At 37.1% G+C, this 24,575-nt stretch overlaps 2 protein-coding genes across 8 annotated transcripts; one reads left to right on the plus strand and one right to left on the minus strand.

Annotated features, from left to right (window-relative positions):
- The first annotated feature begins 312 nt into the window (after positions 1-312).
- Positions 313-9,767, plus strand: erlin1 (ER lipid raft associated 1). The gene is made up of 12 exons (XM_053621570.1): positions 313-420; positions 2,164-2,298; positions 2,393-2,474; positions 2,788-2,834; positions 2,984-3,045; positions 3,129-3,254; positions 3,470-3,543; positions 5,478-5,536; positions 6,730-6,821; positions 6,968-7,057; positions 7,154-7,233; positions 7,498-9,767. Exons 2-12 carry the CDS (start codon positions 2,186-2,188, stop codon positions 7,717-7,719), a joined length of 1,047 nt encoding a protein of 348 aa, XP_053477545.1. The 5' UTR covers positions 313-420; positions 2,164-2,185; the 3' UTR covers positions 7,720-9,767.
- Positions 9,768-9,829: 62 nt separating this feature from the next.
- Positions 9,830-24,438, minus strand: spef1 (sperm flagellar 1). 7 transcript variants are annotated; one of them, XM_053621572.1, is made up of 9 exons: positions 24,345-24,401; positions 23,503-23,680; positions 22,635-22,746; positions 21,840-21,990; positions 21,673-21,715; positions 19,640-19,709; positions 19,449-19,545; positions 17,675-17,760; positions 12,214-12,836 (listed from the first exon to the last, which is right to left on the minus strand). In XM_053621572.1, exons 2-9 carry the CDS (start codon positions 23,612-23,614, stop codon positions 12,686-12,688), a joined length of 822 nt encoding a protein of 273 aa, XP_053477547.1. In that variant the 5' UTR covers positions 23,615-23,680; positions 24,345-24,401; the 3' UTR covers positions 12,214-12,685. The 7 variants fall into 7 exon arrangements, with proteins under 7 accessions (XP_053477549.1, XP_053477551.1, XP_053477552.1 ...); XM_053621573.1 differs by having other exon boundaries at positions 24,357-24,383; XM_053621574.1 differs by lacking the exons at positions 12,214-12,836; positions 24,345-24,401 and adding an exon at positions 9,830-11,426 and having other exon boundaries at positions 23,503-23,849.
- Between the last annotated feature and the right edge of the window lie 137 nt (positions 24,439-24,575).

Below are 24,575 nucleotides of genomic sequence, written 5' to 3' on the forward strand. Positions count from 1 at the left end.
AATGCCAATCGGCCTACAACGCATATCTTTGGATATGGGGAGGAAACTGGAGTACCCAGAGGAAACCCCGAAGCACGGGGTAGAACATGCAACCTCTGCACACACAAGAATTGTCATGTTCTTCTTAAATAAATAAAAGGCTACTGAGGAATCAAACACTCCAGGACGTGCTGTTATAGGAAGATAATCAGTTCGGAGAGGTCATGGTCCTCGGCTTCACGTTGGGCCACATCATCACCTCGTCATCGATTATTTTCTATAACATCAGGTCTTTTAATTTGAAGGCTGGTTGCGTCGGTACTGTAAGAGTCCCTTCCTCTGGTTGAGTTGTTGATGCGGCTTCACAAGAGTTGGAGAGGCATGTCTGCGTTTCAGCTAGAGTGAAATGCTCTCCAGTGTTCATTGACTGGCGAATGACAGGTATTCCTCTTACACTGGGAAATCTCTTGTATGGTCGTGCATTAATAGAAATGAGTTCGTTCGGTCGGTCGGTCCGGTTTGGATTAGACCGCTTATCTGATTAGCGTGTAGATAGCCAAGCTAACAGTTAGCCGTTGTTTGTAGTTAGCGTGGAAGCTATCATTTCGGAGGTTGCGCTGAAGTTTATAGAGCTAATGAACTATCTGCCTACAATGAATATTTACAATGTAAGCTCTGAGACTCCGAGCTAATACTATGCGCATGATAATGATAATGATAATGATGATAATGATAGTAGCTAGTTGCTAATTTCTCGGCTAACAGAGAGCACAGGGAGGAAGTGACCTTAGCTACCTTATTAGCGCTAGCTCCTTGGCTAACCCTTAACTCGGCCGGCTCTTGATTCGACATTATATTTACTCTGCTTGTCACAGTGAAGAGAGTTTGACCAGACAGAAAGCTGTATGCTTTTCCCTGACCAAATATAGCTCTGTGTGTCGCTCCAGCTCGCCATGCTGTGTTTGTATAGAAGCCCGGTGTGGAGATTAGCTCTCGGCCTGTCAGTGCTACATTACAGCAGAGTTTACACATAGACTAACATCACTGTCACTGCTGTCCACAAATCTGCTTAAAGATCTGCTGGAGATCAGATCAAGTCTGAACAGGCATAAGGAGCTAATGCTTGTGCTATAAGGAAGTATTTGCTTCATTAAATATGCCGTTGTAGTCTTAGGGTTTGTAGCTGATTTCTATCATCGGCTCAATGATCTCTGTCTGTCCGGAATGGAAATGTCAGAATCACGTTTCTGATGGATTTCAAGCAGGACCTGAAGTTCTGCTGGTTTTGGAGTCGTTTTAAGGATCGTAATGATGCACTTAACTTGGCCATTTATGGCATGATACTATTTGACTGACACCATTTAAGTTTCAGTGCCAAGTCATGTAAAACAGAACCAAAAAAACGACAACTATATCATGTATTTACCTCATCTTTGTGCTTTCTCATGGAGTATGATACGATACTGGCTTCTCAAGTCGATTCTCAGAATATTTTTGAATAGAGTTTGAATGAAGACAAATTATGACTTAAAAGACTCCCTTTTTAAATTTTTGAACCGTAAACTATATAAAATGAAATGCATTTCGAAATGGCTACTAGCAAAACTTTAATATTGTAAGGAAAATGCACTACAGGTTCACCGTATCTTAAAAAAAGATAGAAGTAATAAGTTGGTAAATGTGTCCCTGTGTTTGTGGAGTTTGCATGTTCTCCCCGTGTTGTGGGGGTTTCCTCCGGGTTCTTCGGTTTCCTCCCCCAGTCCAAAGACATGCATAGTAGGCTGACTGGCATATCCAAAGTGTCTAGTGTATGAATGGGTGTGTGAATGTGTATGTGAGCGTGATCTGCAATGGGCTGGCACCCCATCCAGAGTATACCCCGCCTTGTGCCCCATGCTCCCTGGGATAGTCTCCAGGTTCCCCGTGACCCTGTAGGTTAAGTGGTATAGAAAATGGATGGATTAATATGTTTATATCGCACATTTCCATAATGCACATCACATGTTTTGCATTGTAATGCATCATTACACTCCTACATACGACGCATCAGTGGATTTATAAATTACAATGTCCACTCAGATATCAGCCAAACGTTTAATGCCTGCGTGACCCCGATACTGAATTTTAAATTCGGATTGGTACATTTTGGATAGAATAATTCGCTTGCTCGGTCTGGTCTTGCAGAAGGTGAGGGCCGGGAAAAAGGATGACAATGGCGCATGTTGGGGCAGTGGTTGCGGCGATCACTGCTGTGATGGCCATTTTGCTTCACTCCTCCATACACAAGATTGAAGAAGGCCACTTAGCGGTTTATTACAGGTATGTGCTTAGAAATGTACATTTGGTGTGTGTCTTTGAATCAAAAATATAGCCTATTGTGAAACACAAAGCTGACGTGCCTTTTCTTTTCCAGAGGTGGGGCTTTGCTCACCGCTCCTAATGGCCCAGGCTATCACATTATGCTGCCTTTCATCACCACCTACAGATCAGTGCAGGTCTGCATAACACTGCAGTGTGTGTGTGTGTGTGTGTGTGTGTGTGTGTGTGTAATTAAGAGAAGATATCGTTTGTCCATTGCTTTGTAATTTACATAACCTTTAACCCTGACTTTTGGCCTGTTTTCACGAGAGCTGCTTCCTTCAGTTTCTCAATGACTGGCTAAAAAGCAGAACTTTGTTTACTGAATCTGAAAACTTTAAATGTGAAGCAGGTTATGCAAATAGTAATGGTGGATTTCATCTGGTTTCTGCAGGCTTGTATAATTCAGTAGTCCTATTGATGTCTTTAATGATGTTCTCTTTGTTTTAGACGACACTGCAGACAGATGAAATAAAAAACGTGCCTTGTGGAACAAGGTAAAACTTTAACCACTGATAAGAGTTTGTATTGAGAGTAATTACAGAGATCTGAAACAGTTCTCTGTGTAAAACATGAAAGCTTAGATGGTACTTAAGTAATGATTGATGTATCTTTTTAATGTGAGGATTTTTTTTTCCGTCTGCAGTGGTGGAGTCATGATCTATTTTGATAGAATCGAGGTGGTCAACATGCTTGTGCCATTAGCAGGTAATGACAGCTCAGATTGAGTGAAAAAGATACAGCAAAATGAAAACAAGCATAACATTGAACACGACCTCTGTCTTCCTCAGTGGTGGACATCGTGAGGAATTACACTGCGGATTATGATAAGACACTAATATTCAACAAAATCCACCACGAGCTGAATCAGTTCTGCAGTGTTCACACACTACAAGAAGTCTACATTGAGTTGTTTGGTAAGCCACAGTAATATCAAACAGTTTATCCTGCTGGCTAAATGTTTACATGGTTTAAACTACAAACCATGTGTGTGTGTGGGTGCGTGTGTATCTTGGACGAGTTCAAACTGTTTGCTGTAAGTTCGTCACACTTTCATTGCAGCTGACTTTCATATGAGCTGTGTGTAATTTGTTGTGTCATGGATTCATGTTTATAATCTGTTTTGTTACAGATATTATTGATGAAAACCTTAAGACTGCTCTGCAGAAGGATCTGAACTCCATGGCCCCGGGTCTCACTATCCAGGTGTGATTTCATTTCATCTGTAGTGTTCTCTTTCTGTTGTGTCAGGTGTGTATGAGCCAAGTAACAGACCCCGGCACCTTTATAGCGACTCGGTCATTCTCACACACACACACACACACACACACACACACACACACACACACACACACACACCTTAAAAGATTTTATACCACTAGAATGATGACCTCTCGATTCTGATTGGTCAGAAGGTGTTGATTATTTTTCTCCAACAGAGCACTGACAGTAGTGTTGACTGCAAGGTAAATTGCAGCTTTATATTAACACACTCGTTCTAATACCTTATCATTTCTATAGTAGCATATAACACTGGGACTTGTATAATGGAGGCTTACACAGTTGAAATCTAAAAATAAACAGATAAAAAAAAACCTTGTCATATAACAACAAAAAACAGACTTTGCAGTTGCAAAGCATTCTGATTTATTTAACATTTATGGAAGGAGATGTCAGACAAGGTTTTGCCATTTCTTAGTTATGTACAAGCTGTGTATTTTTATTAGCTTTAACCCTTGTGTGGTTTAACCCTGGTCCAAAAACTGTCATAAAAACTTTATATATTAATATTTTGTTACACTTTCACTGACGTTGATTTTTGTACCAGCATCAGTTCTGAACTGATATATAATTAATTCAGTGATGAATATGTACAGTCTAAATATTAGCAAGAAGGAGTTGCAATATGAAAATGGCAAGATGTACAGTACAAAAGTCTTAGGCACCCTATTTTTTTTTTTAGCACAAACTTTGTTCTAGATTTTTATTTTATGATTTCTACATTATCAAGTCAGTTCAAAAATATTTTAGATTTCCAAACATTAGTTTTCCAGCACAAAATGAAATGTTAAAGAAAAATGTTTGTATGTCAGTAAAGAAAGCAGCATATTATGTAAGATACCACTTTTCAGTTAAAAACACAATGAAAGCTGCTGGGATTTACTGACAAAATAAGAAGCAAGTGCGACAGTCAAAGTCTCCAGAAGAACTAATACCAAATATTGACTTTGTTTCATTTATTACTGTTTACTGCTCTTTATAGTATTTCTTTTAATGTAGAAACATTTAATTTTATTATGTTTGAAGGCGTCTTTGCTCTTCAGCAATTTTGCATGTGCCTTAGACTTTTGCACAGTACTGTACATGTATACACAGCGTGATGCATGAGCATATACAGATGGAGTGATGAATAGAAGTATAAAAAGGTTTTGATATTTACAAAGTACAGTATTTTAGGAAAATGGACAAGTATATGCAACGGATATGATGTATGTACAACTGAGAGAGCATGTGCAAAATCGTCATTTATTAAAATGGACAAAAATACACCACAGTGCTATCTAAAGTAGCAGCCATGTTTAAGCTGAAGCCCGTTTCTCTCTCAGCAAGCATCACACTTTGGTAAGGGTTGTGACTGAGATTTCCTGGCATTGTATTTTATTTTAGAAGTTAATCAGATGATATTATAATTCTAGTTTCATTTCTCCATTTGTTTTGATCTGTTTTTTGTTATTTGCTGAACTGTTCATATGCACAGAGGAGTACTAAACCAGACAGTGTCTTTTTGAAGTTAGTGTGTGATAATTTAGACATGATATTTTCTCTAATGTTAAACAGGATTCAATTAGCTTCATCTGCTTTGTTAGCTACATTAGCCTCCAAAGCTCTGAAGCAAACTTCAGACACCAAACATGTATTGGCTGATAGACTACTTTTGGGATACAGGAAAAATTGTCAGTTTCGTTTTCCTTTATTTCACACAAACCATTAAGTGGCTAAAATATGACAGGGTAATTTATGTAAAGTGTACACGATGAAACTGAAGGCTGCAGTACATGACCAAGGAGTATGGCTGTGCATAATCTTGCTGGAGTGCCAAGTTTTTGGAGCTCATTGTACTTGCTGTATGCTATTTGCAGGCAGTCCGTGTCACCAAGCCTAAAATCCCTGAGGCAATCAGGAGAAACTTTGAGCTGATGTGAGTATCTTGGCTTTGAATTTAAAAAAAAAAATAAAAATTAGCTAGTTGTCTGTTATTGTCTGGTATTATTCTAAATTAATACTGTTTAATTTGTTGAATTCAATTCACGATAGTGGCTTTTCGATTCTCAGAATATTTTGAACAAAATTTGAATGAAGAAAAATGATGACAGACTTTTTTTTATTTCTGAATCATATAAACAATGCAAAACAATGTATTTTTGTCTGTCTAAAAATGAATAAATAAATTGTTTAGTATTGTAAACAAAATGTACTAAAGATTCATCTTAAAAATAAATAAATGTATAAATTCTTCCCAAAATATGACTGAATAAACAGTCTCTGACCTGGGGAAAATGGTGTATTGAAACATAATGAGCTCTGTAGAGCTCCAAAGTTGGATAAAATGCCCGTATTCCGTGACCCCTTTCTTTGGCACCATAGATCGCAGTGGTGGTGGAGTCATTTGAAAGCTACTGAAGAACTCCTTTTAAATGTTATAACATGGTTGAGTAAACCATATAATCTGTGATGCATGTCTGTCGTTGTGATCTGGAGCGATCGGATGTCTGTATATTTTAATGCTGTGATTTTTAACTCTGTGAGGTGGGGCAAGTTGGCTTAGTCTTTGGGGGTACGATTCCCGTGCAGAGTTTGCATGTTTTCCCCTGTGCTTCGGGGGTTTCCTCCCCCAGTCCAAAGACATGTGGGCTGTAGGCTGATTGGAATTTACAAATTGTTTGAGTCTTTGTGTGATTTGTGCCCTGTGATGGATTGGCATCCTGTCCCCTGCCTCGTGCCCCGAGTCTCCTGTGTAGGATAAGTGGTACAGAAAATGGATAGATTTAAAAATAGTGCAGTTGCATTAGATGCATAATTAATTATGCTGATTCCCAAGATGTGAATTGCACATTTCCACAATGCCTAAGGACAATTTCTTTGCATTGCGACCAACCATGTCACAATGCATCGTTACACTCCTAGTTGAACATGATTATTTTGTCTGATAATGATTTTATTAATTCTCAAAACACTACACAGATTGCAATAATGTAAAATTAGCTAGAAGTGGAATCACACATTTCCTCCCAAACTGTTGTCTTTTAACTAAGACGAGTAACACCACAGCTTCAAGTACAGCCATTTGTGAACATTTGTCTTGTGTAAAAACATATTTTTGCCCTATTACAGGGAAGCTGAAAAGACCCGACTACTGATCACAGCTCAGACCCAGAAAGTTGTGGAGAAGGAAGCAGAGACTGAGAGGAAGAAGGCTATCATTGGTGGGCAAAACATATGCATCACCTGCTTTTACTGAATTCGTGACTGGGTTTTCTTCTTCTTCTTCTTCTTCTTCTTCCTCTTATTATTATTATTATTTTTTATTATTTATTTATTTATTTATTTATTTATTTATTTTTCATCTCAGAGGCTCAAAAAATGGCTCAAGTGGCTGAGATCCAGTTCAAGCAGAAAATCATGGAAAAGGAGACTGAGAAGAAGATATCTGAAATAGAAGGTGGGAATAATGTGGTTACATATATTTACTTTAATTTTATAGGTTTTGGATGGAATGTTTAATATTGACATGCCTAATCAATATTGCTGATAACAGATGCCGCGTTCATGGCCAGAGAGAAAGCTAAAGCAGATGCTGAGTTCTACACAGCAGCGAAGTTTGCTGAAGCCAATAGGGTAAAATAAATAAATAAATAATTAATTAAATAAATAAATATAATATAATATAATATAATATAATTTTTTTTTCAAATACATATGTAGAAGAATTTGTTTATGCTACAGAGCATTTGGTGAACATTAGCATGTGATTATTAGGAACAGGCTTGTTCAGGCACCTGCTCACAACATGTTCTTTATCTACAGGTATAATGCAAATGATGCTAGACATGCTATGAAAGGTTTTTATTGAAGTCACTTCCTGTGTTCTTTGTCTTGTAGCTGAAGCTGACACCAGAGTATCTGGAGCTCATGAAATATCAGGCCATCGCTGCCAACAGCAAGATCTACTTTGGCCAGGACATTCCCAACATGTTTGTTGACAATACTGCCTCTCCCTCAACCAAAGGGGCTGACTCATTGGAGCAGCTGGAGTCGTTAACCCAGGCTGAGAAAAATCCTAGGAAAGTAACTGGGCTAAAAGCAGACGCAGAGCGTCACTGAGAGGCCCGCCCAGGGCTTCTCCTCTGTCACTGTCTGTGTCTCTGGGGCTGGGATTGCTTGCGTGGCATGATGGCATAGATACTTTTCTGCTTTTCTGAGGGCTCTAAACTAACTGTGCAGTTAGTCATCTGACTTGAGGGTACTGATCAACAAAGAGGCTGTGTTTTACTATCACAGGCCTGTGGTCTGGGGTAGGGCTTAAATGTCTTAAAAAGACACTGAGATCTATAAAGTGTGCTATGAATCAGTGATGCTGCTGTGATGACACAGCGTTCATTTCCCACCTATCTTTTACTTCCTTTTGCCCTTTTGTGTTATTTGCGGATTGATATGTGAAAAATTTGCATCTTTGTGTTTGCATAACTGGAATTATAAGGCTTCATGTCAGTTGAGACGGGGGGAAATTGGTTATGCAGCTACAAGAGGTTTTTTTTTTGTTGTTGCTGCTGCTGCCAAAAGTTATCTTGTGTCTTTCATAACACAGTCATAACACTGAGGTCTTAAAGTAAAGCCCCTCTACAAAACCTGTCATACAACACTTTCAGTGTGACTATAGGCCCATATTAAGCACAGTTAGATGGTGTTCGTCAGTGAATTGATATTGCATTGAAATGATGTACAGTTTACATTTGATGGTTCTGTTAATGAAAAGTTTTTGCATTGTTTTCACCTCTTTTGTAAATTGGGAATCCACAGGTTAGTGTACATGTAGTATAGTAGTTGGGTTTGTTCCTGTGCAAGTTGAAATGTGGGTGATTGTTGCATTGAAATGTTATGCTGCTTGCATTCAGTTGATTTTCATAGCATGGGCTCAGGAATCCAACATGCCATTTGCTGCCATGATTTAAACATGACTAGTTTTGTCTTACTTTGCTTTCACTGCATGACTGATGTGCAGAATGATGACCTCCAGTAGTCCAGCAGGAACCTACAAAGGGAAGTTAAATAAGGGCTTATGTATCTGGAAAATTAAAATAATAAATAACTAAGGAAACTACTGACCTAATGAAGGGCTATGAAATTTAATCTTTCAGTAAAATGTTTGTACCAGTTAATAGACTTATTAGACCTGTTAATATGAAGTAAAGAACACCTTCACTCACATTTGCTGTTATGTTTCATTTCACCAATAGGGGGAGCATAGGTTCTTTTATAATTATAGACTGGAGGGAAAATACCAATTGAGCCTCAAGTACAAAAAACACTGTTTTGGCTTTGTTAGATTTAGATAGTCTTAGTTTCCTACGTGAGAAATTTGTGTGCATTTAATGAAAAGTTGTAAGCACTTATGGTGGTTACTGCTATAACATGCTAAGTGTATAGGTGCTAATTCTCAGGAAAGAGACAGGATGAGTTTACCAAAAGTATCAAATCTCAAGTCTTCTACATTTTCAGTAGTTTGTGGGTTTCAGGATTTTCTGCCTGGTTGATTAGTCTAACTTGGATCAGGCTTTAGGGCATTTCTCCCTCTGTTCGTTTTAAAGGAACCTTTCGTAGGTGATTCATCAGGCCTGTAACAGCATTCGGATGTGTAATGCCCTTTTTGTTCAGCATGTCTTCTGCTTTCAACCTGCTTTCTCTCAGTTGGTGTGAATTAGATCAAAGAGCTGAGGATTCGTCCAGTCTCTGTCATTAATTCCACCCTGTGTTTGCCATTCCTGTGGGCTTCCTTCTCTGCTGTATAGCATTACACTTTTTTTCCTTGTGATTTTAAAGTACATATTATTAAAGGTTGGGAAAGGGTTCATAAAATGTGTAACATTATTAACAATTTTAAGGGGGGAAAATGCATTATTTGATTAAATGGATTATATAATTCAATGTTTCATGAGCATAAGGAAATCAAGACACTTTTGAATCTAATTACTAGTGGTGGATATGATTTTCAGTGCTGATCATTTAGAATGCGTGAAATGAAGCTACTCTGTGAATGTGACTTTTATACGTATGCATAAGTTGAATTCTTGATTTCCCAACATTTATATGCAAAATTTGTAACATTTTGACAGTTCAATTCTCTAAAATAAAACTTATTTTGATACCACCAATGTGTTTAGGTAGTAGCTATTTTGTATGACTGGCCTCTTTTGTTGTTTTGTTTTTGTAACTTTTTGTCCCCAAATTGATTTTTAATTTTTCCCAATGATAAAGAGCTGTAATACCTGTTGGGTTGAATTACACTGGAGTACATCTAAAAGCAGAAATTAGAAATATAAGTATAAATCTCTTTATACTACTACACTGTTGAATTCTCGAACCTGTTTGGTCAGACGATGATTAAATTTGTATAACAGCAGCTCTCACACTAGTTCTGGCTGCAAGACAAATCACACGTTATAGTAATTTTAATACATCATCATACACTCACTGGCCTCTTTATTAGGAACAGCTGTACAATTGCACATTCATGCAGTTATCTAATAAGGCCACCGTGTGGCGTCAGTGCACCGCAAATACAGGTCAAGGGCTTCGGTTAATGTTCACATCAAACATCAGAATCAAAATTATTTTCTTATAACAACACACACCATGTGTATTTCTGCCTCACCCCGGTGCCTCTGGATCCACCGTGACCCTGAAAATGGTTACTGAAAGTGACTGAATATACCCCATGCCCCCACCATGTTTTATTCCTTATAATAAGAAACTTATGTTTGCCATCTCCTTTAGGTAATATCTAGTAGTGTGTACTTAATTATGTTCTATATCCTTATAAAAAGTCAGCATGTTTGTGTTATCTGGCAAGCCTTTCACTAATTTGCAGTAAGCATTATTTTATGTCTAAACTTGTTGCTAGGTTTGTAGGTTTTCATTTTTGTTGCCGTCACTGAAACAAGCATGTTACGTAGAAACAACAAAAACCCCTTACAAGTAGTTGTGCTAGGTGTTCTAAATGCAGTGATGTAATGCGTTGCTCATTTCCTTTTGTTAAAAACGTGTGGAAAGTCCAGCTGAAAATAAGTAATGGATTGGCAAACAACTGCAAGATCATGCAAAAAAAAAAACAACAAAAAAAAACACACACAAAGAAAAATGTAGCTTGTTATTATTGCCCATATGTCCATGTTTGCTTAGGAAATAAACCCCTTCAGCCAGTTATTTGTCTAAAGACAGGAAATGTCCATGGTTTTAGCCCAGTATAACGAATGACGCGTTGACTTTTCTGCATAGAACTTAACCAGTGGGGCATGAGGTGACGAAGGAAAAAAGGAAGGAAATGGTCACTTTAGTCAGCAGACAAAAAAACGGCTAGTACTCCTACTGACCTTATAGGACACAGGCCTGCCCTGACTCAATTGTTTTTAAATGTCTGCTGATCTAGTAACAAATGGAGCATTTTTCATTCAGCTTACTGTGTGTGTTCACACAATCTGACTTTTAAGTTTTCTCTTCTTTCAAACCTGTATGTTTCTGGCTTATGCAAAACTAACCTTGATTTTTAAAAAAAAAAAAAAAAAAAAAAAGGTTCTCAAGATCTCTGTGAACATTTTCTGAGAAGTTAAAATGTACACAGCTGGAGTCATAGATCAAACATGATTGTGCTTTAAATGATGACTCTTTGTACTGAAACAGATGTATAGTAGCTGATGCCAATGAATCAGCAAAGCTGCCCCACCACAGCCCACAGTGACTTCACCGCTGCCTTCCTCGATGTGGCACATTTCCTCCCTTCACCTTTCACAGGAAATCTGCATGAACTCGTTCCACTGAGAGAGAGAGAGAGAGAGAGATATGCATAACCTATGCATCAAGGACAGTTACTGATGTCTCTGATATTAACTTCCCTATTTATTAACAGGATAAACGTCATAAACAAACGGAAATCACCGGTTGTGTAATGCAGCGAATAAAAATCTTACTGGACTACATTAGAAATTTATATTTGCCTTAACATGCCCTTTCAATTGTTCTCTGGTGTCAAGACCGGATCTAGTATTCCTCAACAAATCTTAGTTAGGGAACTCCCAACTTGGGTAGGAAATTGAAATTAATTTCCATGATTCAGTGACTGTCTAGACTCATGGCTCTTGATGTGTTCATGAAGAATATTCAGATTTTAATTTATCATTTAAAAAAGATGTTGCAGTAGTGGAGACCACAATCAACTGCTATCAAAGTTGTTATAGTTTTATTCAGTTGAATGTGGTTTATTCAAACCTCAAAAGCTTAAGAACAAGGATAAATTATATATCTACAGGGGCTACAGTGGCTTAGTGGTTAGCACATTTGCCTTGCTATGCCAGGGTTGGGGACTTGAATCCCACCTCCATTCAGTGTTCTCCTTGTGCTTTGTTAGTTTCCTCCAGGTACTCCAGTCACCCCTCTCTATTCCAAAATCATGCATCATAGGCTGATTTGTAGTGTGTGAATGTGTGGGATTATGGCCTATGATGATTAGGCACCTCATCCAGGGTGTCCCCTGCCTTGTTTCCTGGGATAAGCTCCCCTGTGACACTGTCTAGGAGAAGAAGGATGGATGGATGACACATCTGCTTGGAATTTTATTGAAACTAGGAAAAGATTTTTTTACATGGTAGAAAATGTTTAAAGCTACATTTTAATATGATTTAACTTCAGTAGTAAACAGCTTTAATGTCTCACATAATTAAATATGATGGTACATATTTGCTCAATGAAACTAATCTTTAAATAGTTGTATTATGTTCATAAATCTGCTCTGTAATCATAAGGGTGTCATTGGTACAGTAGTTTTATACACTGGAAGGAGTCCCTGGCTGCAAAAATCTAACAATACCCTCTGCAGAAAGAATGTTAAGGAACCGACACTTCAAAATTGTGCAGCATCTATATTCATCTGTGCTTCATTAGTACAACATTAAATGGACTCTCAGGCTCAGCTGCTGTCCTGTTGCCGCATTAGGATGTGTACTGGCACTCAGAAACTACAAGATTGCATGATCTGATTTACAAACCACTGTGGGAAAGAACAATTGCATGCAGTGTTTTAAGACGTGTTAGGAATCCAGCAGGGAGTCATGGGGCAGATGCACCCTATTCGGAAGGACATCATACAGCATGCTCGGATTGCTCTTTCTCCTCCAGCCTTCACTAGGAGAGAATAGTGCCCTAGACCAAGGGGAATTCTGCACCACATACTGTACCTCAGAAGCAGAAAAAATAATTATTTAGCTGTGTGTGCTTTAAACACATACTCATGTAATTTGCTCTGCATTAAAATATTTGATATTTTCCTACATATTCTACATATGTATTTCCTACATACAAACTTATTTGAAGGAACCTCTTTCTTCATGTGAGTTTCTAACTGCAGTTTATAAGTAAGAACACAAAGGTATTGTTATGTTTTGGATCAGAAAATGGATTAGTTCAGACTTGTATAAGTTATCTCTGATGTGTCATCATTCCCACAAAGGTTCTTTTGTGGAAACCTTGTCTTCACATTCCAGCTGAACAACATTATTTGTGTGTCCATTGCTGAGGTAAAGGAGGAAGGAGGTAGAACCACAGATGTCATCTTATAGCTTATCGCTGTGACACTCATGCCCTCATCCTGCCTGAAAGCAGCTGTCTTTTGGGTATGTGTGTGCGTGTGTGCGTGTGTGCACTTTTCTCAAGGTTTGTTTTTCTGCCTCTATCTTTGCCACAAGTATCTGCTGTGTGATAACACTCCTCTGATAGCACCTCAAGAGGTCTGTTGAGGTCATCTTTTACTTGAATCATAAAATTTTCCGCAAGATTTCATCAGTTTTTCATGTCCTCAATGCATGTGTAACCCAACTGCTCAAAATAAACAGAATTAGCTAATCGGTATTGCAGAGCACAAAAAAGTGGAAGAGCACAAATCTATGCAGTACATTCGAGAAAATAGGGCTTATTAAGGGTTCTTCAGATAGTTCTTATAGTTTCTAAAATGTGCATTACTAGGGAGCCCTTTCTAAAATTATATACAGTGGGGGAAATAAGTATTGGACGCATCAGCATTTTTTTTTTTCAGTAAATATATTTCCAATGAAGCTATTCACATGAAATTTTCACCAGACATCAGTATTAGCACAAGAAATCTGGAAATATAAAGAATTCACTACATTAAAGTAAGTAAATAAAGTTATTTGTAATTAAGTTGAATGACACAGGAAAAAAGTATTGAACATGTTAAGAAAAAGCAGTTCTCCAAGGCAAGGTAAGGTAAGGTACCAGCTGAAATCCGTAAGTAATTATACCCCTATCTGTGCAAATGAATATCACCTGGGTTAGTAAATTAATGGTCTATAAAAAGGCTTTTCATTACCAAGGTGTCACACAAGAAACATCTCATGATGGGTAAAACCAAACAGCTCTCCCAAGACCTTCACAACCAAGACCAAGACCTTGACATATTTCAAAACTTCTGAATCCTCCAGTAAGCACCACTGGGGCCATTATCCGCAAGTGGAAGCAACATCACTCCATCATCAACCAGCCACGTACAGGAACTCCTCGCAAGATTTCTGACTAGGGAGTCAGAAGAATAGTCAGAAGAGTAGCCCAAGTGGGATCTCCCAAGGTGGGAATTGAACCCCCGACCCTGGAGGTGTGAGGTGTGAACGTGCTAACCACTAAGCCACCACGCGCCTATTATTATTATTATTATTATTATTATTATTATTATTATTATGGGAGATGTTTAGACATCCTGTGTTTGAAGAATATTTGTCCACTAGTCTCTGGGGAATGGACAGAATGTGTCTTTAAAGAGATTTAAAGTCCTTGCCCGCAGCTGACATCTTGTCTGCAGATTACATTACAGTGAGATGACGCTACAGAAACGGCTCCGACGTTTCAGACATTTGCACTTGAAAAAACAACTCCATAGTCATGAGAAGTGTAAACAATAATAGTCATTCATTCATTTATTTTCTTCCGTTTTCCTGCAAGGGGTCAGGGTGTAAACACCAAATGTCTTTGTTTTGTCCTTGATGTTATAATTTGTTAAGTTAGAAATCAATGTCTCAGACCTAAATGTTGATATGAGGAACGTTAGAACAGTGGCTAGATGATTTATTTTGTCAGTGTCCTGTTTATTGCTGGTTAGAGGATTTATAACCCACCGTTTGACATACACAATTAAATACACACGTACTGACTGTTGTTTGACCCCCTACTGTGCTGTGGTTCCCTGTCTTTTTCATTTCAGTGCCTCATTAGTGTATGGTGGGAAACTCACACAGAATTTACTGAGTGAAAACACTTTCCGTGTGTGTAAGAGTTTATTTCACCTTATTCAGCCAACAAATGGGTTCTATTATATTTATTACTCTTCATTCATTCATCTCTTGAGTAGCGCTCAGTAAACGTTAAACAAAGTTTCACTCAGTACAGTCATAATTTTTTATATCTTAATCTCTCACATGGCTGAGAAACAGAATTCGGAAACACTGATATCTCGACATGCTGATCAAAGCTTGTATTTATCACATGGAATCAAATTTATGTTTCCATATTTTAATTTTGTCACTCCATTAACAGCATTTCAATGAATCAGTGAACATTTTGTATCTCTGAGGAGTTCTGTCAGGCTAGAATGAGATTATTATCACACCCTATTGCTTGTTTCAATCTCTGGCATGGCACAACGTTCTCCTGCTTTCAGATGTTAATAAACGCTCATAAATGACCCTGGCTTGAATGACCCACCCTAACGGCCCCTCTCTGAAGTCTCTCCATTTTGGTTTGTGGGCTTGTACATTTAGTCTCAGCTTGACTAACTATGGGCTTGTCATGAGCACAGAATTAGTCATCAGGAAATAGCACGCTTCTTCTTTATGCACTTTGACTCATTTTCAGTGGAGCCTTTTCTGTCCTTACATGACTTTATTAGATCAAAATATCATCAGAATAATTTGCATATGTGTCAGCCCCTTGGCCTCCTCATCGTTTTAATTTCATTGTTTTGTTAGATTAAGTTGTATTTGTTGTTATATGGTTATGGTTATGTTTTATGTTTAGCTCACTGATATGACACTCCTGCTGGCTTTTCCCTGGACTAGAGTTTGCAATAATAATAATAATAAAAGCAAGTGCAGTGTTTTAACAATGCTTGGTCAAGCTTCAGTATAGTCAATACTGATTTTAAGGTTTGTTACACAGGATATATTGCATGCTAATGCTAGCTGAATTAAAGTTAGAGTAAACTGTGATAGGAAGCTTATATTATTAAGCTAAGGCAGCTAATTTGTTACACAAGGTGATGAAGCATGCAACACCATACAACTGTGAAATTATAGCATTTTGAAGTAAGTACAGTTCTACCTTGGTGTTTTTACAGTAGCTTACTGGCAGCTTACTTATCAGTAATTTACTGTAAAATCTACAGGAACTAATTGGCAGTGATAAACTTTCAAAACAGGTAAGAACCATTTTAAATGCTAATTTTACAACTTTTAGGTATAGAGATGCATTCCTCAAATTGATTTGCTGCCCTGCATGTAACCGATGTAAAGTATTCACGCTGATGTCCTGCTTTTTTCAGTCTTTAAAACAGCAGAGGAGCTGAAACATTGCTTGAAGCTGTGAGTCACTGAGCTTTACTACTGCTCGAGCTACCAAGGCTCCATTCCCACATTCCCAAGCTTCCAGTCAGAGTCAGTCTGAGATATCACACTGTGTGAGGCTGAGGCTTTAGCAAAGGGTTGAGGCTTAAGAGAAAGATATGCACACATGCATAAACACAGACACACTACTTGGCTATTATTTTACTGCAACAGATCTTTCATATTGAAACACAGAGCTACAGAGGATGTGGGTTTGTAGTCTCATTGACTTGTTATATGTTATTCTAGGAACATTTCCTATACATATATGGGTATTTATGTTCTGTGTGCACCACTGACCACTGAAACTTCTAATATTTACTGTATATAGTTCACAATGTCATTAGATTACTTTACAAAGACAGAGGAAACAAGCTAACACAAATAGAAACCTTAAACCCAAGACATGAGAAAATAAACAGAGAGAGAGGAAGATAAATAACTCCAAACAACCACTGAAACAAACCAAAAAAAAAAGTACTAACAGAAACAAAAGATGGAAAATAAAATAATTACATAAGATTTGGTGATTACCATCCTGCCATATACAGTATATCTAGATGTCATTCTTTTGCCAGTTTGTAGTATAAAACATACCTTTCTCCTTACTCTTATTTTTCAATGTAACAAGGTATTAGGAGATCTAGCTTTAAAGACCCTGTAGCTATTAATCCAAAGTAGGAAGACTGTCCTCCTACAAGGAAGCAAAATATGCCTTACAACCATTTACAACCAGTAACTAAACCAAATGAATGGCAATTTATTTTGATAGTATCATTATATTAGGGTTTGATCAAATTTGTGTGATAACCAAAATTAATTTATGACAAAAACAAACTTAGTTGAATATTTACAAGATAGTTGCACTGCTCATTTTCATCATTTTCTGTCATCTGTGTTTTAATTAGGTTAAAACTAAGTATCAATGACACAAACAATGAGCAATTGAAAGAGCAAGTCCAACAAAACATTCAAATTTAATAAATGCAGATTTACAAGATGATGCCACAATCTACTGCCAAACAGAATTACATAGTAATTAAATAATAGTAAGTAGTAAATAATCGGCAGCTACAGAACACAGTGAAGCAATCATAAAAACATTTTGGAAAACAAATAAAAACCTGTTAAAATACAATCATTTCAATTTCAACCACAAGGTATGTACAGTGTGATTATGCTGATACATTTAAGAATGCTCAGGATCACACTGAATATTCTTACTATAGCATTATTCATTATTCATAATTACTAAATTCAACATTATAGAGTGAAGAAAACAAGATGACTTAAAAGACAAAAAGGACAAAAGTAAAATGTCTTTTTCATTCTTCAGCCCTTGTATGGTTTCGTACTGTTTTCATGGTACTGGTGTTCATGGAATATTGGTGCGGGCTTTGTACCTCTCCAAGTGCTTAGTCAGGTCCTCAATGCGCAGGTCCTTCAGATGAACCAGATGCTCCAACCTGTTCACTTTTATCTGTAAAATCTGTAAAATCACAACAATGAACATTACACTGGTGCATCACTACTGAAAGAAATGATCAGGAAAGATGAACTAGTCCACTTGTCAGAGTCAGACATACTAAAAACATGCTTCATTCCTTTACAAAAATCACTGGCTAAATTCTGTTTATAATATTTATGTGAATGACAACCTTTTCACAGGCTCTAGCTTGCTCCCGGCATTAAACTTGAAAACATGAGAATATCTAACACTAAGATATTTGAGGTAGTAATCATCATTTTATTAAACTTTATAACCACTTATATTTGTTGTTGTTTTTTTGGCTGCTCCCGTTAGGGGACACCACAGCAGATCGTTGGTCTGCATATTTGATTTGGCACAATTTTATTTATTTACATACACCGGATGCTGTTCGTGATGCAACCCTCCTGTTTTATCCTGGCTTGGGACTGGCACTGAGTGCAATCTAGTGGCTGGATTGGTTCCCAGCCTGGGAATCGAACCTGGGCTGCAGCAGTGAGAGCATGGGATCCTTATCTTCTGGACCACCAGGGGACTGACTGACCACTTATATATACTAAGGCATAATCTTGCAAAACTTTCTCATTTAAACCTGGTGAATAATATAATTATGTCTTCAACTGCTTGAACCTGACTCCAGCAAATATAATACATGCATGTTGGGTGCACTAATTTGCACGTATAAGTACCATTCCCTGAGGGATTTCCTGGCTGTTAAACTAAATTGCATATGCTAAATGAATCTATTTGCATAGGCACTTTTCGGTATGAATGCCATAAATTGCATAATCTTTAAGGCATACACCAGACAATATGTGCCATTTTGCACATGTCAAAATTGTCCTCTGTAGTTGCCTGTTAGTAAATCAGCTTGCACATTTTTTCATGGGTATTATTAAGTTTGCAGGTTTTTATATGTGCCAACTAATAAATCAGTAAGTGTTTTTTCGGTGTTAGTTATTTTGCACTACATACTCTTTAAAAATGTTACAGTAAAAGCCTAATTATTGCAGATGTTACACTGATCTACTTCTGCTTACAACACTACAGTTGCAAAAGCAAGAGGAAGTAGTTTTATAAAAGAAACATGACATGAGTACCCATGAGTTCTCGTAAATCAGAGGAAGGATGTTTAATCTTGCATTAGAGGAGATTTACTTAAGTTAACAAAGTATAAGTGTGTTCCAGTATGACACAAGACGATGACACTGATGAAGTGTCAAAGAGTATTTCTCTGTTTGGTCTAACTGTGAGATTTTGTATATCAAGTGTGTCTGAAAGAGGGTTTTTTTTTTGTGTATCAAGAGTTTGTCTACCAAGTCTTAGCTTTTGTCAGATGGCCAATATTACTTTACATCAAACCATCAGATAAAAATGATAATGAACATGAGCTGAGGTATAGAATAAGAAAGGAAGGAGGATGGTTTGCTTTCAGGTCTGAAGGACATTATACATCTTGACTGAAGTGTTTTTCCTTCTAACTAATCAAAGAAGAAAGAAAGTGAAAACCAATTCTCTCCCATCTTGTTTAAAACTAGCAATTAGTATGATATTTGTGACCATACAGACAATTCTGTGCTCCACAAAAGGTGGAAGTAAACTGGAGAGTTCAGTTTATGGATCTTCATAATGAATTGAAACAGAAAAGGTGCAACAGTGTTGTAGAGGTTTTTTTTTAATAGCCTTACCTCTACAGTCTCCTGTAAAGCCAGCAGAGCCTGCTCCTTGTCCTCCAAAAGCAACCGGAAGGCTGGGTCTACATTTTCACCCAACACTATAGGAGGGCTGTAAAAAATTAAGTGCTGTTATAAGACACAGGATTTCAACTGTCCAATTATTTAATAATATAATATGATTATATGCACAACGCAGGTAATACTTAGATTTCTGGGTCTTTTTCACAGGACCGGCTGTCTTGTGAGAGTTCTCAAAAGTGCTCTGGCCATTTTCTGCAAAATTAAAAAAAAAAAAATGTTTGCTAATGTATGAAAGAGATTTCTACACAACTATCCCCTTTAATCATCTTCAGTTAATAATTATATATTAATTAGAAGTATCTAAACATTAAGAACAATGTACAAAATGATAAAAACATAACTACTGACATGTATTTATGCTTAAAATTGTTTTTTTTAATGTAACTAAAATTTGATCACTTTAAGATTCTCAATAAAGCTGGCTCCTGATTCCTCAGAAATCAATTTGTGAGCTGAAAAAAAAAGCTAGTTGGTTTTAATAGATCCTTAGCAGGCAAAGCTAATCTAATTTGCCTCTATGTGAACCTAATAAACACATTGAGGTCAAATGATCAAAGGAAAGGCGATGGAGAGCACCAGACTACAGAGCACTACAACTAGAGACTTTTATTTGGCTGAAAGGTCTGAGCCAAGTCATTAACACTAACAAGGTTTGACCTTTACAGGGTCCCATAACAGAAGGAAAATAACAAACTGAAACAAAGCCACAGGTAATCAACTCCTTACCATGAATATTTGTGCCTATGTTAGAATTAGCATAGTTTTCCTGATCTGATAGTAATTGGGACTTTCTGCTTGGTTCTAACAGGAGCAGTAAGTCAGAGCCTGTGGACAGTGATAAGGGCCATCTGGTGAAAGGAACTGATAGGGGAAAAACTTTTTTCTACATGAAAAGAGGGAGTTGGGCTGACCTCAGGCCATAGCTGAGAGATAATAATAATGAGGTGTAGGAAACTGAGAGCTGAAATGACTGGCACAGACAAGTCTGTTATCAACAAACTGCTAGAGTTTGCATCTGATTTTGATATTCAACTGAAAAGATTAAAAGATCTGTAATTCATATTACCGAGGTATTAAAACATCTACAACAAATGCCTGAAATGGACAAAAACATCGTTGCTCCTTTTGGGTTTTATGAATTTAGTTGTACATGTTTCTTATAGGACTGACAGAAGTGCATCATGGGAACTTGTGGCTCAGTGGTTAAGACTTTGGCCTTGTAGTCAGACAGTTGTGAATTATAAGACAAGCTACCACTGTTGGGTCCTTGTGCAAGACCCTTAACCATCTGCTCAGATATATCCTGTCTCAATTGTAAGTAGCTTTGGATAAAAGTGTCAGCCAAATGTTTTTAATTTAATAGTTATATTATTAATATAATTATCATTATTTGAGACAATTATTTGAGCATTTTGTGTTTCTTCTCTACAAGACTTTTCTCCATGGTGATCACTCCCACATCATATGACTGAATCTAACCACTAAGGCTCCATGTTGGCATACAGTGATCAGATGATGATACATGATATGCATCTTTGTTCTTTGTCCTGAGGAAGGCCAACTAGGCCAAAACACTGGCATTTCTTTACACGTTGACATAAAATAAAATTGGGATCCAAATGAGCTAACGCCTCTTTATTGATTCCTTAGTGGAGTGAGTGTTAGTTATCATCTTCAGATGTGAATTTGACCAAGTAATATGAAAGTTATGTTCTCCAGAACAAAAACGTCATGGTGCAACCACATTACACATGTTTACACAACAATACTGGATGCAGAAGTAAAGACCTCTCAGTCCCAAGGCTTCAACATTTCTATGAATCTCTCTTAAGAGAAAGAAAATATCTTTACTGGTTGCTGCTGTCTGGGTTAAAGGTATCAATATTACATGACAATGAGATCATTTGTTTTTACACAGCAACCATCAGCATTTTGCTTTTCTAAAAACATGTTGTAAGGGCTTCAATCTGCTGCTGGTCATTGGAACAAATGCTATGAGCAAGCAGAAGAACTGCAACAACGAGGGTTTTGAGTTTACACTACGGTGAAACTGGAGGAATTGTCATGTGTAACCACATAAAAGCTAAGCTGTAAGGATGATGGAGCAGTGTGAGCAATGACTTTTCAAACTTCGGGAAAGTTCAGACAAACTTACCTGTTTTTGCTTTTTCATTTACAGTGCTGTAGTATTCTAAATCCTAAAGAAGACAGGCACATTTCATTATTTATGTAGCCAGTGATTCACTGTGAAAAAAAACGAACACACACACACACACACACACACACACACACACACACACAGATGAAGTTTCAGTAATTAACCTGGGTGATGTCTGAAACTCTCCCTGCTTGTTTGTCCTCTAATCTCTCTCTGAGAACACACAGAACCGGCTCAATGCTTCCCGGGGTGCTGAGTGTGATCTTCTTTAAAGTGTCCACTGGAACATGGAAATTCAGCTTGGAGAAAACCTTCCTGAGAGAACAACCATGTTTATCATTTTATAGATTTCAGATGCTCATTGCAAATTTTCATGACAGTCTTTATACTGTAAGTGGAAAGCAAAGGAAATATACTGTATACTTTACTGCACTTTAATAAACAGAACTGTTGGGTCATTTATTTTATACCACAATGCTGTTCAAGACTTGATTCTGATTGGTCAGTAAGTGTTAATTTCTATAAAAGCAGCTCTGACTGTTTTTATAAAAAGTGAAGGAATGACTGTTGATAACTCCTATAACAATTGATAACAGGAACTAATTAATTTTAAATCAAGTTAAAACATTAAATGTAGCCATACATGGATCAAAATATGACATGTTGTTCAATAATAATAATAATAATAATAATAATAATAATAATAATAATAATGATGATGATGTTCTGTTCTGTATGAATTAGGCTTCTAAGTTAAATATGCCTATTTTAGGAAAGGCACTAGATCAAAAACAAACATTCAGCCCCCAACTCTCCCATTCCATCATTAGTACTGAAGCCAGAGATGTAGCCGAATGTCTCACTTAATCCCTTGGGAGCGTTTGAGGCAGCACCAGAGTCATATAAACAAAGTATGGTTTTTATTACTGTCTGCCTGGAAGACAAATACATTTGCTTGCCTGTTTAGCATGTTCCAGTTAGTCAGTTTCTGTTGAGTGGAGTGTGCAGGTGTATAGTTGTGTAGCTCCACCAGCTTGGGGAAGAAATGCTTCACAACTTCAGCAGCCATAACTACAGACATGAAAACCAGAAAGATGCAAGGTTTTTTCAATGATATATAGGTCAGGAAACATTTTGCATCCAGAGACCCCTTTAATTGTAAAACCAACTGCACAAATCCCCTCAGCACGTATTTATTTCATGAACTCTTTGGAAGGCACTGTTTTTTTTTCTCTCTAAAACTAACCCACAACCACTGGCCAGTTGTTGTTGCAGTAGGTTGATGGCATCTTTTGGTTTCCTCAGTAGAAATATATCTCCAGACCTCAGCAAGCAGTGTTTCTTAAATCCACTGCCCTAAAATACTTTTCTGAGCTCATTATACCATTGATGTTGATATGATATTATGATAATATCATATGATATTGATCATATCATATCATATGATATATGATATGATATTAATTTAGTAACTTTTAGATATGGTCTCCTTTCAATGTGGTGTTTATATTTTATTGCACACGTGTTGCATAGACTGATTAATAAATAAAGCAAGTAAAAATTGTGTAATTAGTTTTATGTTTACTCGAAAATCGGTCAAATTATGAAATGTCACTTATGCAAGTGGAAGAAGTTAAAAGTAACTATATTTAGAGGACTATATTAATTTTCCTTGATCTGTTAGAGATATTCATAGAATAATGGGTGAAATAAGTACAAACTGCTGCTACACCTGCTTGGATACTTTTGTTTGCTTGTTTGTTTGTTTGTAGCCAAAAGCTGGATGGAAGTTAGTGTGTTAGCTAGCAGCATCGCTATCTGAGTTACCTCCATCACTGAAGTCGCGTGAGATATTCCTTTTAGGTCTGGAGAGTTTTATTTTATCTATCCAAGCGTAGAGGTCTTGCAGGGCTTCTTCATTTAGCTCCTTATTCATCATGAGATGCACTCTTTCGTGTTTGAAAATCTAAACATATGTCTAACTGCGCACAGTTCAGCTCTGCACCTGTTGGGTTGTTTGAACGGTTTCTAGGCAACCAAAAATACGGCACGCGACATGGACAATGCACTCAAAACGAAAAGGCGATTTGAAATTCCATTAGTACTGTAGACTGGCAGCAGTAATGTCGACCAAGGGCTCTCAAACAAACAGCCAGAGACCCCTTTAACCGTAAAATAAATCCCATGGACCCTCTCAGCATTTCCTGTATGCATACAATAGCCTAATGTTCTGTCTATTTACTATATAGCTTTCTATTCCAGAAATTTCCAGAAATTTTGACAGAACACATTCAAGTCCATATTATTTGTAGGTCAACTTGTTTTGGGTTATTGAGGTGTGGATTAAACCCATTCATTTTAAACAGGCTAAAATACTTTTCTGAGCTAATTATACCACCTGATGATATTAATTTAGTAACTTTTAGATATGGTCTCCTTTCAATGTGGTGTTTATATTTTATTGCACACGTGTTGCATCGACTAATTAATAAATAAAGCAAGTAAAAATTGTGTAATTAGTTTTACGTTTACTCGAAAATCGGTCAAATTATGAAATGTCACTTATGTACATGGAGGAATTTAAAAGTAACTATATTTAGAGGACTATATTAAATTTTCCTTGATATTCATAGAATAATGGGTGAAATAAGTACAAACTGCTACTACACCTGCTTGCATACGTTTGTTTGCTTGTTTGTTTGTTTGTTTGTAGCCAAAAGCTGGATGGAAGTTAGACTGGAATAAAGTTGATTTGAAGTTGGACGTTCGATATTCGCGGATATGTGGAAATTAAGGGACCGTCTCTAAACATATACGACATTGTTAAACACGTTCAACTTCAATAGCATTTGAAGGGAATGACTTACAGTCATATAACCAACTGTAAAGTGTTCATCTAG

This window comes from Ictalurus furcatus, chromosome 3 (assembly GCF_023375685.1).
Source record: "Ictalurus furcatus strain D&B chromosome 3, Billie_1.0, whole genome shotgun sequence".
NCBI lineage: Eukaryota > Metazoa > Chordata > Actinopteri > Siluriformes > Ictaluridae > Ictalurus > Ictalurus furcatus.